General features: G+C 42.1%; 2 protein-coding genes across 2 annotated transcripts in view; both read left to right on the forward strand.

The window, feature by feature from the left end:
- ches1 (checkpoint suppressor 1) overlaps window positions 1-4,637 on the forward strand; it is a 56,236-nt gene extending 51,599 nt beyond the window's left edge. Inside the window, exon 6 of the mRNA XM_070849627.1 lies at window positions 793-4,637. Within this exon, the coding sequence (XP_070705728.1) occupies window positions 793-1,342 (550 nt within the window). The 3' untranslated portion in view covers window positions 1,343-4,637. The remainder of the gene's footprint in view (window positions 1-792) is intronic.
- A 2,642-nt stretch (window positions 4,638-7,279) lies between these two features.
- Window positions 7,280-15,280, forward strand: gtf2a1 (general transcription factor IIA, 1). Its single transcript, XM_070849787.1, has 10 exons — window positions 7,280-7,415; window positions 9,117-9,218; window positions 9,558-9,753; window positions 10,069-10,133; window positions 11,336-11,411; window positions 11,587-11,711; window positions 12,209-12,313; window positions 12,560-12,835; window positions 13,136-13,225; window positions 13,584-15,280. The coding sequence occupies exons 1-10, from the start codon at window positions 7,386-7,388 to the stop codon at window positions 13,689-13,691; spliced, it is 1,173 nt and encodes a 390-aa protein (XP_070705888.1). The 5' UTR covers window positions 7,280-7,385; the 3' UTR covers window positions 13,692-15,280.
- The last annotated feature ends 1,075 nt before the right edge of the window (window positions 15,281-16,355 follow it).

Here is a 16,355-nt window from a genome sequence, read left to right on the forward strand (position 1 = left end):
CGTGATTCAAAGAACATTTGGAACATGCACGGACATGCACATCCATCATAGAAGCATAAGAGTGTGATGGCCTGCACCGCATAATGAATTAAACATACCCAAAGTCTCACTAAAGGTATGCAGTGAATATTTGATCACTGTAAGGGGTGCATGTTTTTCTTATAAGATATTAATATGCTAACCCTCTCATTCTGAGGGGAGAAAATGTCCTAGGGACAGGGCACGCTGCTGAAGCTCCTTTTGATTTATTGGTTGTCAGAAAACACCCCTGTCTTTTAATGCCTTACAGAGAAAAGTGTCTTCTGACTAATAGAGCAAAATATGTGTTGCAATATAATGCAGAAGCTGGTGTGTAGTGGACAGTGGTTAAATGGCTTTGCTGCAGAATTGTGACTCTGTGTCAGTCTGACTTTAAAGCTCACAAGGACCTTTATGTGCTGAGCAAGTTTCACAACCTTTGGGAGCGTGAGAGCTGCTCAAAACGCAGAGTGTCATTTGAAAAATGCATAGATGGCGATCTGTAAATGAGTCTGCTTATTTCTAAAAGGAACGGCTGACTCTTTTAGGAGATGCAAGGTTCCAATCTGACCTGAGAAATATGCACATTAGGCCCAAGGGAGCAATTTGAGGGTGATAGATTATCACGTGGACTTTTTTCTGCTTTCCAGTCGAATGCAGAGCAAACTGGAGGCGCGTCAGTGTTTGAAGCGAACACAGGCAGGCCACCTGGCTGGCAGTGTGACAGCAGGAGTAACAATATTCTCTCCCGCTCTGTGTCCTTGCTTCATACAGATCATCCCTGGGAGATTATCTAAGCCGAGGACAGGACAGCCCATCCTGCTATTCTCCTCCGCCCTGCAGCGAAGACCTCCAGGACGACCACACTTACAGCACCGCCAAATCCCCCAGCAGGCTGTGCTCCTCCCAGGCCGGCTCCCCCCTGGACGACGACGACGACATAATCGCCGTGGAGATCCAATCGGACGTCAAACCCGAGCCCCGGGAGATCCCGCTGGATTCTCACATCACCACTGCCGCCGCTACCTACATTTCCCAGCAGCCCCTGCGCGGACAGAGACGTAGCTCGGGGGCGGGTGCTGGGACTCTGGCAGGAAGCAGTTTGCCCTGGACCAAAAACCGAGCGAGGGGCATTAGCGACACGCTGCCGCTGAAGAAGCGGCGCGCGGCGGCAGTGGAGAAGCCGCCAGAGAGCGACGACGAGGAGATGAAGGAGGCGGCGGGGTCGCTGCTCCACCTGGCGGGGGTCAGAGCCTGCCTCAACAACATCACAAACCGCACCGCCAAGGGCCAGAAGGAGCAGAAAGAGGCCCTGAGAAACTAAGACACACACATAGAACAAGTACATAGTCATGCAAACACACACAGACGGTATAACAGCTCAAAGCACGCACACACACAGACACATTATACAATACACAAATAGGTCAACAGGTAACATTACTACAGCATTGGTCTCAACGGACACTTCTCATCTCCCTCTATCTATCTGCAGGGCATTAGGTGAATCCTACTTATTTGTGGCAATATCAAAAATCTATGTTTTCCTACATGTTCAGCAACACTAACATCAATGGGTATTTCTCATGTGTCTTTGTTGTTTATGTTGTTTAAAAGGGGATGAAAGCCATAAAAAAAAGCATGTTTTGTCACTAATTTGGACAAGTTGAACACGACAAAAGCGAATCACATTGAGGAGCGCGCAGTGCACGAACACAGAAGATGGCTGTTTGTCTTACCTGTTTGTTTCTATGTGAATCTGTAGCAATCTTGCGGTGATGCCAGGAAACACGGCAGAGCCGACGAGACAAGCCTATTTCCCAAGACTTAGAGCTCTCTCGGCCGCTCACTAGCATCACTCGCCTACATCCACGAGCACAAATGTGAGACTGTGCCAAAGATAAGCGACCAGGTTGCTTCATGTAGCCGATACGACAGCTGACAAAAAAGAAGAAGGCATAGTAGTAAAGGAGAGCTAGAGAGAATGACCTTAAGTGTCAAAATAATTGTAAAACCCAATGTGATATATATTCATGCACTTAAGATTATTTAACGCCACTTAGAAGCATCATGGGTGAAGACATGGTTTATTTCAAGAGCACTCATAGTATTTAAGAATAGATATTTTAAAATAAAAAAAAAAAAGGTCATGTTTATCACCATAGAGATGGATAGTGTGCCGGGTCTGAGGCAATATCTCCTTCATTTTGTTGTTGTTGTTGCATTATGTAAACGTCCCTAAAACTTCCCCAGTACTTCTGTCCATAGACGTAGACACCTGGTATAGATATCGTAGCTACCAGTAGCTACCACACCTTCCTATTCATTTGACAGTGTCAAAGAACTATATACATAAACTGTGGGTTTAGATTTCTGTTTGTGTCTGTTTACCCTCACTCTACCCTCATAAAGATATAAGCAATTTGTCCCATGTGGACAACTCTGTAAAAAGGTTAGAAAATATTTTATTTTTTTCCTTTCTTAATTGAAGCAATTTGACCTGCAGGACTTTCTCAGTTATATTGCATGGGTGCTTGTAAATAAGATAAAAAGCAAATCTTTTTTATTCAAAGATCATGTAAGATAAACAATGTATTTAGCATGAAGCATGACTTATTTTCATATAAACCTTGATCCTAGAGGAAAGAAAAAAAGTTTTGCCGCCAATTCTTATACCCGTGATTATATTGGATATTTTTTGTTTTGTTTTTCGTTTCGTTTGAATCTTTTGGGTTCTGTTTTTTTTTCTGAGCGGGCTTTCAAAGACACGTCTTCAGGGAGGAACGTGGGAGATCACTCTGCAATTAGAGGCCCGAGGGTGCCACCTCCGGGCTTCGGGTTCAGGCTATGTAGGCCAGCTGAATCACCTCTTAGGGGTGGGCTTCCGTCTTCTTCTGCCTGTACAGTGATTTTTAGGTGTTCAATGTTAACCCCAGTGTTATTTCAGAACATCTGTAGAGTGTGTGAGTTTGTGTGCACAGGAACACACACCCTTTAACATTGTGCCTGCCTGCCTGCCTGCCCTCAGTACCTCTGTTGTCATGTCTCTGACATGTGTTGACAGAACGTTAACTGTCTTTATTTATAACAGTATTGTTTTCTCTCTCTCCTGTGTGTAAATGTACATGTGTCCTTATTTTTCATCGGCATTGTTTAGTGTAAATGTATGGATCAGACGGGCATGGGAAACGTTGTAGGTGTCCTGGAAGAACCTCATATCTCCAAAAAGGCTACTTGGTAGTTGAATTGAAAAGAAAGAGGAATGTAGGAGATGGCATAAATGACAAAAAAAAAGTTTTTTTTGATTTACATACAGTATTTTTAACCCTTTGATTAAAGGAATTACCTGCCGTTGTGGATGTCAAGCTTGCACGCAGTCTATCAGATTTATCTCAAGAGCCCAATATGGAGATCAGAGATTGTTTTGGTTTTTAAAAAAATATATTTTGCCACTCGACAGGGTGTATGTGTATCTCACTTAGGGTCATGAAAACACTGACTTGTTTGAAATTCACAAGGGCAGTAGTGAGCTTTGACATTTTTGCATCAGAGGTGTTATAGAGTCTGCATCGCCATTATTCGGCACACCTTTACTGAAACAAGAATCCATTACGGTATTAATTTTTCCCCACTTGCATATAAAAAGCAGCTTTGTGGGAGAAAATATAGGCTGGGTTTGGTCGTTGCATCAGAGTCCCACAGGGTTTTGTTTAAGCTGTTGAGTGATTGTCGGTGAGCCAAGCAGGCAAAAAATGCATGTCCCATCCACTGGTACAGTCCACCTGTAGCATGCATCACTGGCTTTACATTTTGTATGGTATCCATGCCCACATTTAAAATAGGCTAAAAGGAGACACTGTCAGTGTTGTGTGCCATCCGTCTCTCGTCTGATATCTGTCTTGAGTGCTCCCGCGGCCCGGGTCAAGCACCCTGTTGTATTTGCAGTAACAATCCACTGTTGTGGTGACTAATAACGTGTTCAGCTGGCAAGAGGTATGTCGAGGGTAGAATGTGTTGCTTTAGCAGCCGCTTTTTTCCCTCTGACTCACTCCGTGACATGCAGGAAAGATGAACTCCTGACCTACGAGTCCTGGAAAAACACATAAAATACATACATGGGACATTTTAAAGCAAACTAAATATACTCCACTGCCTGACAAGCCCCTTAGAACAAGTGTTTCTTTCAAACCTGCCAAACACACACTGAAACGCTCTAAGAAAAATAGTTGCCATTTTTTATTTGTCTACGTTTTTATGCGCATTTTCATTTTCTGTTTTGTTTTCTCTCTGACAAAATTATCTACAATACTGCCATTATTTTTTGGTGACTGTCTGAGCTGAATATTGGAAAGCCATAGGTTAGAGATGTCAAAATGCAAAACTGTTATTGATCTGTGAGATGTGATGCAGAGTACACCCAGGTGTTGGTTTTTTCAGTAAATGTTCAATTCTCTCCTTATTGTGCAATCATATTGCCAAAGAATGATTTCAAGACCTATTTCATCACTACATGTAAATATCAACGTTGTCCAATACCGTGGCAAAAAATATATAAATGTTGTTTTATTTTGTTTTCCATTTTCTGAAAAACTGCAATGATGTTTATGTGATGTATTGTCTTCCAGTTGGTTGCAATAATAAAAAATACAAGTTGCAGAAGATTAGTTTGGCTGTTCCTTTGGACGGGCTTGGATCAAACACGAAAAAACCGTAATCAGAGGAAATAATACCAACGTCAGCGACCGTAGAGCATTTAATAACAGCATCACTGGTAGGCGGCCCCCTCCTCCCCATCCCTCCTCCTCCCTTTTCACCACTTCAACATGCAACACACAACCTCCATTTATTGGTAAAGTGCTGCCTTTGTGAGACTGGAGACTCTTTAATTTGCTCTCAAGACTGACCCCAATCATTAACCTCATATATTCCCATCAACAAGGGTCTTATCATAACCATGCCTCCTCTGCCAGTTAATTATTCATTTACTTATTCTAATCATTTAAGTTCAATACTTCTGATTAAAGTCAAACTGGGCTCCCCCCTCAGGGAAAGAAGTAAAAGAGTTAAGAGTACCAAAGAGTTCCTCAATGCCTTATCAATCTGAGTGGTGCCGTTTTGGAGCCGTGTGGCGGTGGAAGCCCATTCATAATTGAAGCCGAGACAGACTTAATCTCGAGCCAGTGCCTCCCTGTGCAGCGCGCTCCCACCACCAACACAACTGGAGCTAGCAGCTCCTCTGTTGCTATGCAACTACAGCAAAGAAAGATGGGGGGGAGAAAAGTGTGCATTCTCCAGATCTTTAGAGGGCATCATACTACTCAGTTACCGAGAGAGAGACTCAAAGGTGGCGACGACATGCCTCGCATAACGCGGCTTTATGTCTGATCACATCTCTCAGTTAGAGAAACACCTACTACACACAAGCCTCCAATCAGCTTTTTCACAACACTTCCTTTTTTTTTTGTCAAAGAAAAGGGCTACAAGTGAATTCAAAAGCATGATCTCATCAGTGTCAGGGAGGCCTTTAATTTCCCCTCAGTGAAATAAATTCAATGAAGTCCATCGTTGTGACATTCCATCTTAGAGGAGGCACGTTGAAGTGCTAAGTGGATTGATGCACTGAGAGCTGTGTGTTCCCCGGTCTATATCATCCATATCCACAGAATGACCAGCGAGGCAAGTTTCCATGGAGACAGAAGTGGAGGTAACGTTTCTCTTGTCAGCTCTCATTTACTGCAAAGCTTTATTGTTTTTGGAGATTCTCCCCCAGTCGTCAAGAACAGGTGAATTTTTGATATAAGACATACAACCTACTGACGTGGCTCATCCTAAAATTCACTTACACCCCCCCCCCCCTAATTGAATTACATGTGAAATAGTTGCAAGCTATACAAAGTCAGCGCATTGTGTGTGTATGTGTGTGTGTGTGTGTGTGTGTGTCATTGACTCAGAGAAGAGTTTGCCCTCTGGACTTATGGTGTGGACTGTGATCACACTCTTGTGGCGACAGGATGTTACTGCATGAGAGGAGATCTTCACAGAGGCAGCGTTATATTATACAGAAGTTGAATTTGAAAAGTGGTAAACTTAATCACGTGTAACCATGGCAAAAATCCACATGTAGTCCACATGTAACCATGGCAACTGCATCATGAGGCAGACAGCTACAGCTTGGGGGCAGAAGATGCTTTCCAGGTTGTTACAGCTTCGAATGGTTAAACTTTTCATGTCAGATGCACCCGTCAAGCTGCTCATTTTAACCACTGCATTCACTGTTTTTAATGTTAGATAGTAGTCCATACAAATCTGTTGAAATGAAAGATATTTCATAAACTAAGCATGTTTTGTATGCGAAATGTCACTCTGCAAAGTAACTTGTGACCACAGCCAGAAGTATTAAGTGATGAACAATGGAAATACTTTGGTAAAGTACAAGCACCTTAAAACTGAACTTAAGAACAGTAACTGATGACACACTTAGAGTCACAGTCACACAGTGACCCAGTTACTCCACCAATCATAGAGTTTTCAACTTTTAGCATTGACATTCAGGTATAGACCAAAAAAGAAAAGGTTTCCAGAGTCAAATCATTTGCACAGAATTGTTGGTTACAAAATTATATTTATATTATTAAATATTTTCATTAGGCTTCAGTCTAATTTCTGTCCACTTCAAAATAAATGGCCACAGTGAAAATACACAACTGAGTGTAAAATGAGTCAGACTTTGGTCTTAATGGAGGTCAATTACAAAAAAACTGGGAATTCAAAATGGTATTACAGCGCCCTCTTTCTGCTGTCTGCTATAAGATTTTGCAGCAATTGGTGTCTGTCACTGCTTAAGCATTTGGGGTTTATATTTGTTTGATTATGATACAAATTTATCACCTACACCACATAAATATTATATCATCTACAATCTACAAAAAATAAACAAGTTATATAATATTTACATTCGGCCTAATTCAGCAAACAAGATCACTGAGCATTATTTATAAAGCTGATGCGCGCTGTGGACGTTTAGTTACAGCCTTCCACATTTAAACTACATTTCCCAGCATTCAAGTGCACCGATCGGTCGTCACACTCCGGGCGAAATCTCGCGATACGTGCGGCTTGACCCTGCCCTATGTCTCGCGCATTCGCAGCTCCATCGCTCAGTATATAAAGCAGGACAACGACGGAAGGAGGACGGCTGGGGAGTCGCAGCCCGGGATTGTAAATAAGACCGTCAAAACTGTGTTTTATTTACAAAAGTGATGCCGGCTGTTTTAAAATATCGTTCCCAGTTGTTTTAAATCGTTTTTTTTGTAATTTTTGGCTCTATTTCTCGCCTATTTCCGTGTGGTTTTTACACTACGCGTATAATGGCGAGCTCGGCTAACTCGAACCCAGTGGTAAGGATCAATCTCCAAGGATTGTCAGCGGGGAAATGGGGGTAAAGACAATGGAAGACAAGCTGTTTTTTTTTTTTTTTAATATATATATATATATAAAAAAAAATTAATTCAGTAAAAATGAATCTGCTTTTACAAAACACATCACTGCTTGTATGAAATAAAATCAAGACTTGAGTTCAGTCAATCGGCCATTTTAATCAGTTTTCTGAACTAGATTGTTCTCTCAGATAAAAACCACCTGGTAAGTTTACGGTTAGGAGCAACGGCTAATGTTACAGAGGCTTCAGGGTTAGAAAAGATGTGAGAATTGTGCAAAAGTCATGTGGATTAGTGGTGAAAATGCAGTTTTTAACTTGCAAGTTATGGGCTGTTTGTCAGGGTGAAGCTTTTTTTTTTTTTTTGAGTTGGCCGTTAGTAGGTTCACGGTGGGTCATTAAATATTGTGTATTTTTTTTTTTGGATAAATTAATGTAATAATTGCACATTATGGTTATTTGGTGGTTGTGCTTCCCCGTAGAGAAAAGGTCAGAGCATTACTTTGTGTCGATGAGTCGGTTATAAAAAGGGTAAATGGTAGATTTAGGCTTAATTTTTATATTTAGTATAATTTATTAAATGCAGATGTACGCAAAGCACCTTGCCACTATTCACTGCGAGTGGATTAAGATGATTATTTAAGGCAAATTAAAGTGTCTTTAGCCGAAAGTCGTCACCGCTCGCTCAGTCTAACGCCTCATCATTGTCCACCATTCCACGACTAGCAGCCAGGATAGCCGCCCCAAACCACCACTTTTACCCATCTCACGACAGATTTCCTCCTCCTCCCCACCGACAAGGCCACACTAACTAGTCAAAGCCGACCACTGATAAGATATCAAGCCGAAAACATCCTCCACATTCCGCCACATTCTGCTCAAAGTGCGGGGCTGCCGAGCGCGCAGTTTGCCGCTCCGTAAAATGGCTTCCACGTCTCCCCTCGCTCCGGTTGTGGCCCTCCTCCTTTCCGCCGCCTGGTTTTATACAGCCATATTGGCTCTCTAATATAGACTGCCCGGGATGGGAAGGTGCTACTCGCCGCTACGTCACCGGCTCTACATATAAACACCAGACTGTGCTTTAAATAGTGGAGGAGCAGACGGGCCGAGGGGGAGGGAAGGGAAGGAGAGACCGAGGTCCGTGCTGCGGACATTGGGGACAGTGTGAGCGCAGAGCGGCGGCCTGTTGTGGAGCTTTTAACGGTGTGCAGTAGTAGTAGGAGGTGGTGGTGGTGGAGGTGGTGGTGTGAGCATATGCTGATCGTGACAGGCAGATGTATGTTGACCTGGATCTGACGGATTAGCATAACAGTGCTGTGTGTACATTCTAGCTAAGTCCCTGAGAGTGTTTACCATGGGTCAGTGTTAGAGTCCACACACCGTTTATACAGCACATCAGAGCAGCTGTGATGTGTTATAACATGGTGTGTTAAACATGTGAAGCACCATTAGTGACTGCTGCCTTCCTATTAAACACATTTCTAAATCTACACACCATAATGTCTCCGTCCCAACTGGTAAAAACATTGGTCATACCAGATATATATATATATATATATATATTTTGTTTGAAGGTCATCTCCAGCAAAGGAAGTAATGAAAATGTGTTTCCCCCTCCTCACCCCTACCACCCTCCTTTTCCCTTGTGCTTGCTTCCTCATAGCCTAAACTTTATAAGTCTGTGATTGAGGATGTGATCAACGAGGTGCGAGAGCTGTTCCTGGATGAGGGGGTGGATGAGCAAGTGCTTCTGGAGCTGAAAACGGTAACTGTCCCCAGCATCATTGTTCCTGTGTACAGTCATTGTCGGGGAATTTCCTCTTGTGCAGGAGTGTGTCCTTTATTTCACTGTATTGTAGGAGCTATCTGGTTTCAATCTTTTATAATGATTTGACCGGTTATCAGCTTATTGTTTGAGGGTTAACCCCATACAGTGATAGATTGTTTCTGAGAATGCACTGGACTTGATAAAAGTGGTTCCTCATAAAACATTATTAAAGCCGTGCTGGAACAAAACCTAAACTAATTCTCAGATGTCCTCTTCTAGTCACTCATTGCTTCACACTTGATAAATGGTGCCTTTCTACCATCCTTCCTACTTCAGCTATGGGAAAACAAACTGTTGCAGTCGAAGGCAGTGGAGGGCTTCCATACTGAGGAGCAGGCAGCCCTGCAGGCCGCTCAGCAGCAGCAGCAACAGCAGCAGCAGGTTCAGCAGGTCCAGCAAGTCCAACAAGTCCAGCAGGTGACCCAGCCGGCGCAGGCCCAGCAAGTCATCCTGCCCCCTCAGCAGCAGCAAGGTAGGTCAGCACGGTCACTGCCGCACTGTGGTGGTAAAGAACGGACAGCAATAAACACAACAGCAGAAACATCGAACATCTGGGAATACCATTTCCTCACTACACACAAATGTCCATTTGAGCAAAGTTATATGCAGCCTTGAATTGTCTCCCCAGTAGAAGTAAGGATTGTTGGTGAAAACTGCTCCTTAAAGTTTGACTATTCTATTCAGTAGTAGATTAAATTAGTTATTTCTCTGTTTAAGTTCTTTATAAGGACGATATTAGTAGTTTGGGGCCCATGATGGTTTGATTTGAACCTGTTTATCTCCACAGCTCCCCAGCAGCAAGTCATTGTTCAGGATTCCAAGATTCTCCAGCACATGAGTGCAACAGGGATGGTAAGAAGACGATATAAAAAGAACTTATAAGTTATAGTTTGGGGTATCATGCTCGTAAGAAAGATAGTAGATGCTATACCACACCTGCTGGCCTCCACTGTGTACAGATTAACAGCAACTCCCTTACTGACTGAAGCTAGTAGTAAACTCCACTGTATCAAATCCTGCTGGTGTTCACTCTGCTACCATATAAAGCTGGGAAGGGCTATTGTGAGTCCCTATAAACAAAGAGAGCATGACAAATGTGATGCTCACCAGTCTTATTTTGTTGCAGTGCAAAAGCTTACAAGCACTCTGTTGGTTCGATATAGATATTTTTATATAGACACTTAAAGAAAGGCAAGAATGAAAGCTTATTATAGCTTATTTTCCATGTATATATTTAGTAGGCAGCCAAAAGGAGGGAGGAATCTTAATGTGCCGCTGCAGGCTGAGCAGGCCGACTGGCCTAGTAACAGACAGATGGAGGGGTGGAAGGATGTGGAAAGCAAGAGAACAATGGAGAAGAGGGGCCTTCAATAAGTTGTCTAGTAGCCTGGATTACAGAGGGGATAAAGCCAGGGACAATACATCCTCTTACATGCTCCTACTTTGTCTCACTCACACACTGAGAAACGCACCTTTTCCTTCACCAGTTTTAATTTCACACAATGGGGTGTAAACACGTCCCTTCTGTTTGGCAAACCATATGTTAATGTCTAGGCTGGCATCTGTTCTGTTGTAGATAACTTTTTTTTTTTTTGGTCTTAATTCCGATGCACCTTTTTTTAGGCTTCACTTGCACGTCTCTAACCTTTTGCCATCGAACCTGGCGGATAAAGTGAATGAATGCAAATATGTAAAAGCTCCTTTTATCACGGCAGCAAAGGGGATATGAATATTAGCTCTTTAATTGTGAATAGGTTGTGCTGTATTTCATAAATATTAAAATCACTCTAGAGAAATGTACTTAACACTGAAGTCATAAACGTGTGTTTATGTAGCTGGTGTGTACTTTTAATACCCCTACAGAGCTTTTCCACTTTGACAACCTTAAAACTTAAACAACCTTGTTTTCTGCATCCTTGAACCCTAAAAATCTGCTTTATGGACTTGCTGTTCATGTGTGCACAAGTGTGTGTGTGTGTGTGTGTGTGTGTGTGTGTATCCCACTACCCTGTTCCCCGCCACTCTTGAATGTGCATTCTCCTTTTCTCCTCTAGAGTGCAGCAGCTACCGCAGCAACCCTTGCTTTGCCCACAGGGGTCACCCCTTATCAACAGCTCATTACCAGCCAAGGTAAAACACCCACATAACTTCATCCGCGCATCAGATTGTGAAGAAATATTTAAATTGCCTAATTAAATTCATAACACTGTTGTAATACATGAACTGCTCCAAGTTCCCCTGGCAGTTCCAACAGATGTGTGCACTTTCACAGCACTCACGCCTCCTTTGTTTTGTGGTCTTTAAGGTCAGATCCTGCAGGTGGTCCGTGCTGCCAATGGGGCTCAGTACATCATCCAGCAGCCGCAGCAGCAGATCCTCCTGCAGCAGCAGATGCAGCCTGGTGGTGTGCAGGCACCGGTTATACAGCAGGTACGTCTCATGACACAGGTAGGAAACCAAGGCTTTTGAAAAGTAAGATAAAGTGGGCTAGAAGTGCAGCATGACTCCATGTACTTAGTGTCTTAACAGCCCACGGCAAGTTAATAGGTTTCATAACACTGTTTGGCTGCTCAGCTGTGGGCCCTGTGCTGCTCAGGTAGTGGACAAGCAACTTATGGAAATGAAAACTTGAATTATGGGAAGAGGAATACAATGAAACACATTGGACATTCTGGGAAATCTGGAGAACACATGACCACTCAAACTCCTCCCCTAAGAAGTATTACCCATGACCCTTTATATCAGAGCCATCTCCTGCTCACCCAGTAATAGTAAAATGCGGTTTAAATGAATCACTTCACTATAAGCTAGAACCCTGTTTTCCAAAAACGGTACTACTGCTTGAAAATTGCAATAAGACAATGTAGCATCATTTACCTCGTAGCTTTAGTAAAAATGTGGGTTCTTCCTGTTCACTGCTTGTTCAGGTCCTGGCTCCTCTGCAGGGAGGCCTGCCCCAGCAAACAGGAGTCATCATCCAGCCGCAGCAGATTGTCTTAGCCTCAGGAAACAAAGTCCAAGGCAATACACAGGTCAGCACTTCTTCAATTCCTTTGTTGCCAATTGAATTGCTCTTTTCTGGACCTTCTTTTTTTTGCTCTGTCACATTATTGATCGACATGTGTTTGATTTGGACTTAAGCATGTTGTGTGTTAATATTATCCTCAGCATGTGCACAATTGGACAGGAATGATTACTTTAGAGTTGTGTTTTCCATATCTGTAATGTATACGGCCTGACAGTCAGCGTTTTCTCTTCTGGGGCCGGTTTCCCGTTAGGTGATGCAGACAGCAGCTATGGCGCAGCCCGGTCAGGCGGCAGCTCAGGTCCAGCAGGTGCAGCAGGCCCAGGGTGCAGCTGCACCACAGGCCCAGCAGCAGGCTCAGCCCCAGGCTCAACCGCAGCCTCAGGCACAGCAGCCTCCCATGATGCTGCAGGTGGACGGCGCCGGAGACACCTCCTCAGAAGAGGACGAGGATGAGGAGGAGGAGTATGATGAAGATGACGAGGAGGAGAAGGACAAGGATGGGGGAGAGGACGGGCAGGTTGAAGAGGTGAAGCGGACTCAGAATGAATGGCAGCTGTACTGCAGCGTTGGATGTTGTCGGGCTCTTAACTGATCAGTGTTGAGGTTTAACTGTCCAAAAATATAATCCAAGATGGTTTCTCCTGTTGAAGTTATGTTACTGTATCAGACTAATTTCAGTATATAACAATTGATACTTAAACGTTAGTGGTATAACAAAAATATATCAGATGAAGGTATGATGTTATTGGCCACAGTCAGCCACTCACATGCTTTTGCATATCTAGAAGATTCAGCGTTGTTTAAATTGATTGGGTTTCGTCTACAGGAGCCGTTGAACAGCGGGGATGATGTCAGTGATGAGGAGGACCAGGAGCTGTTTGATACAGAGAATGTAGTGGTGTGCCAGTATGACAAGGTAAGAAATGATCTACACTGTGAGAGAGCAAAGTTCAGTCACATTCAACTGGTTTACAGTGCTGAAGCGTGAGAGTCTTTTCTGTTAGCGCCGTTTTTACTTGATGCACTGTTTGCCTTTGAGTGCAGCCTTTTGACATCATACAGCTTTAAGTGTGTTACATAACTATTTTATGCTAATCACGCTGCTTCTGAAGAACTATTGGTGAACGCAGGTTTATACCGCAGTGCAAGTGTCCCGCTGAGCCTCCAGTGAGCGTGGGCTAAACACATTAGAGACCGTGTCCACCGAGAGGCGAAGCGGCGTCCATCTGTATTTGACGCCCACAACACTCATTTCCTTCTCCTCTGTGCCTCAGATTCACAGAAGCAAGAACAAATGGAAATTCCACCTGAAGGACGGGATCATGAATCTGAACGGGAGAGACTATGTCTTCTCCAAAGCCATTGGGGATGCCGAATGGTGAAGTAGAAAGGAAAAAAAAAAAAAAAAAACAGACAAAGCAACAGGAGCAGGAACTCTGTAACTCCTTCTATCCAGTTAACAGACACTTCAATATCCTTCCATATCCTGTGACTGGATTCATTTCAGGAAACCTCTTGAGTCTTTGAGAACTCTGACAAACCCAAAGGACTGTGAGGTACCGTAAAACATGGGTGTCGTCAAAAAACACTCGACTAGCCTTGCGGGATGAGAAACCTACAAGGGAAGGGAGAGCCTGTGAACAGAGCGTTCTTTATCTTTTTTTTTTTTTTTTTTCCTTCTTCCAGGCTTCTCTACCCTTTATTTCCTGAGAATTCACATACATTGGAAAGTAAGCATTTCACATCGTACAGGTGTAGTGGACCAGGGTGACCTGACCTGCCCCGCCACAGGAGGTCAGAGGTCATTCATCATAACCCCGTAGATGAGAAACACCTTCATGATGCAATGTAGTCAGTTGACCTGATTGACTCGTGTCTACAATTAAGTCCAAACTTAGTGCCACCAGTCAAGAATGCTGCCTTTAGTACGGCCAGAATCACCTTTTTTGGCTTCTAATTTTTGATCTTGGATCGTAATTCTGTCTCAATCCATGTTTCTGAAAATGGTGCTCCAGAGTGTTTTATGTAGTAACAACCTGTTATTGTTTTAAAATTTTTTTTAAATGTGTTTCATGAAGGGTTAATACAAAGAAGGCAAAATCACATTAATCCTAAAATAACAGTTGTTTAAAAGGCATTTTTTAAAATCTAAGGAGCGCTGAATCCAAAAATAATGTTGTTTATTTTTTTTTTTTCTCATCAGCTTCTCTGGAGCTTCATTCCATCTTTATCCAAAAATTTAACAAAAAGAAAATGAAGAGCAGATCCTCTGAATTCATTTAAGAATTGTACAAAATGTCTGGAAGTTTGTCCTGTTGGTGTGTCTTCTTTGCTCTCATTTTAGTTCTCTGCAGCCGTCTGAAAATTTGCACTGTCAGTTTATTGATGTGTCGTGAAATCAGTTAATGTTAATCAACAGCCACAGCGCTCAGCTCTATTTGTGTGTGTGTGTGTGTGAGTGAGTGAATGAGTGAGAGTGTGCGAGACAGCGACTGACTGTACAGGCATATATGTGTGTGTGTGTGTGTGTGTGAGTGAGTGTGTGTGAGAGACCGCTTTTCTCTGGAAATGTATAAGTTAATTTTTTTTTTTTGCATACCCCATAATCTCAAAATGTCCTAACGGTAAAATAGAGATTAAATTTTTTTTTTTCTGTTTTATTTATTCCTGAAAGTTCATGAAATGTTCTATTTTTTGAAAGGTTGGAAAGCCGCACCAAACTGTGCTCTTATAATCTAATAAGTGTTCCTTTTTTTTTTTTTTTTTCTGTTGGCCGGACAAAGCTGCATAACGCTGTGTTCCAAATCATTTCGTCCACCATATGTTCTTCTGTGCTTTCATTTTAATTATCACTTTTAAATGAGAATATTTTCTATCGAAGTGAGTTGAACTCGGGGGCCCGTGTGTTTCTCTGCAGTTTGTTTTTAGTGCCCCTGTTGCAGCAATTTGAAATAAAGTACGTGTTTTTTGACTGTTGTGTCGATTTGGTTGATGGTTGGATCTGTAGAGTAGTTCTGTTTTTAAAGAAACCCCATTAAGACCAAGGAAGCACTGACAGGGCAACTGATGTAGAACCAAGAAGTGAAAAAACAGGATTGTTTTCTTACATTTTCATAAACATAAACATTAAAGACACTAAAAACAAAGTGGTCATATAAAGGATGTCAGTTTTAATGCCCACCACCATCCTCAAATAACAAATTAATGTGCCAAAGGAGACGTTTCTGCCACATTTGGGCTTTCAGGACGGCATTCAGAGGCTCTCCACGGTTATCGGTCACAAAAATCAAATCAGCACATGGTTAATTAATTATTTTATGTTCATCTCCTCCTTGTTTAATGTTGTGTGTGCCTTTTTGAACTTTCAGTTTTCTGCTATTCACAAATGATAGATGAGCTTATGAAAAGGATGTCTATTAAAAATGTATTCACTGCTTTCTAATTGTTTTGTCGTGTGTGTTGTTGCTGCCGTTCAGGTGATTAATATTCCATGTCCACATTCATTAAGTGTTTAGATAAAATCAAGTATGTTACCGTACTACAGTTCCCCACTAGTCTTAGAAGACATTACAAATAAGTGGCTGTTATTCAACACTATATTTAACAAAAGAGGATATTCTTACTAAAGTTTTTACATTACAAATGTCTACATTACATTATTTTTTTGCCTTTTCAGCCATTTTGCTTGTAGCTACTTATTTCAACTGTTCATCCGTTGGTTTTAGCTGTTTCAACCATTTATCCTCAAATGTCATACCTATATACACTTTTACTATTTTCATCCACTTTTAGCTATTTCAACTATTTGTCTAACGTGTTTATTTATTGCTTTTAGCTATTTCAACAATGTATCCTTTATTATTACTAAATGCTAATGCTATTATACCTATATATATATTTTTTACTAATTTCAGCCACTTTTCTTTATGCTTACTGTTTTAACTACTTGTTTAACGTCATTGCCTTTAGCTAGCTATGCCAACTGCTATTATAGTGCTAATAGCTTTATCAGCCATTTATCCCTTTTATTATTACTAAATGGGTTA

Source organism: Pempheris klunzingeri, chromosome 18 (assembly GCF_042242105.1).
Source record: "Pempheris klunzingeri isolate RE-2024b chromosome 18, fPemKlu1.hap1, whole genome shotgun sequence".
Lineage (NCBI taxonomy): Eukaryota > Metazoa > Chordata > Actinopteri > Acropomatiformes > Pempheridae > Pempheris > Pempheris klunzingeri.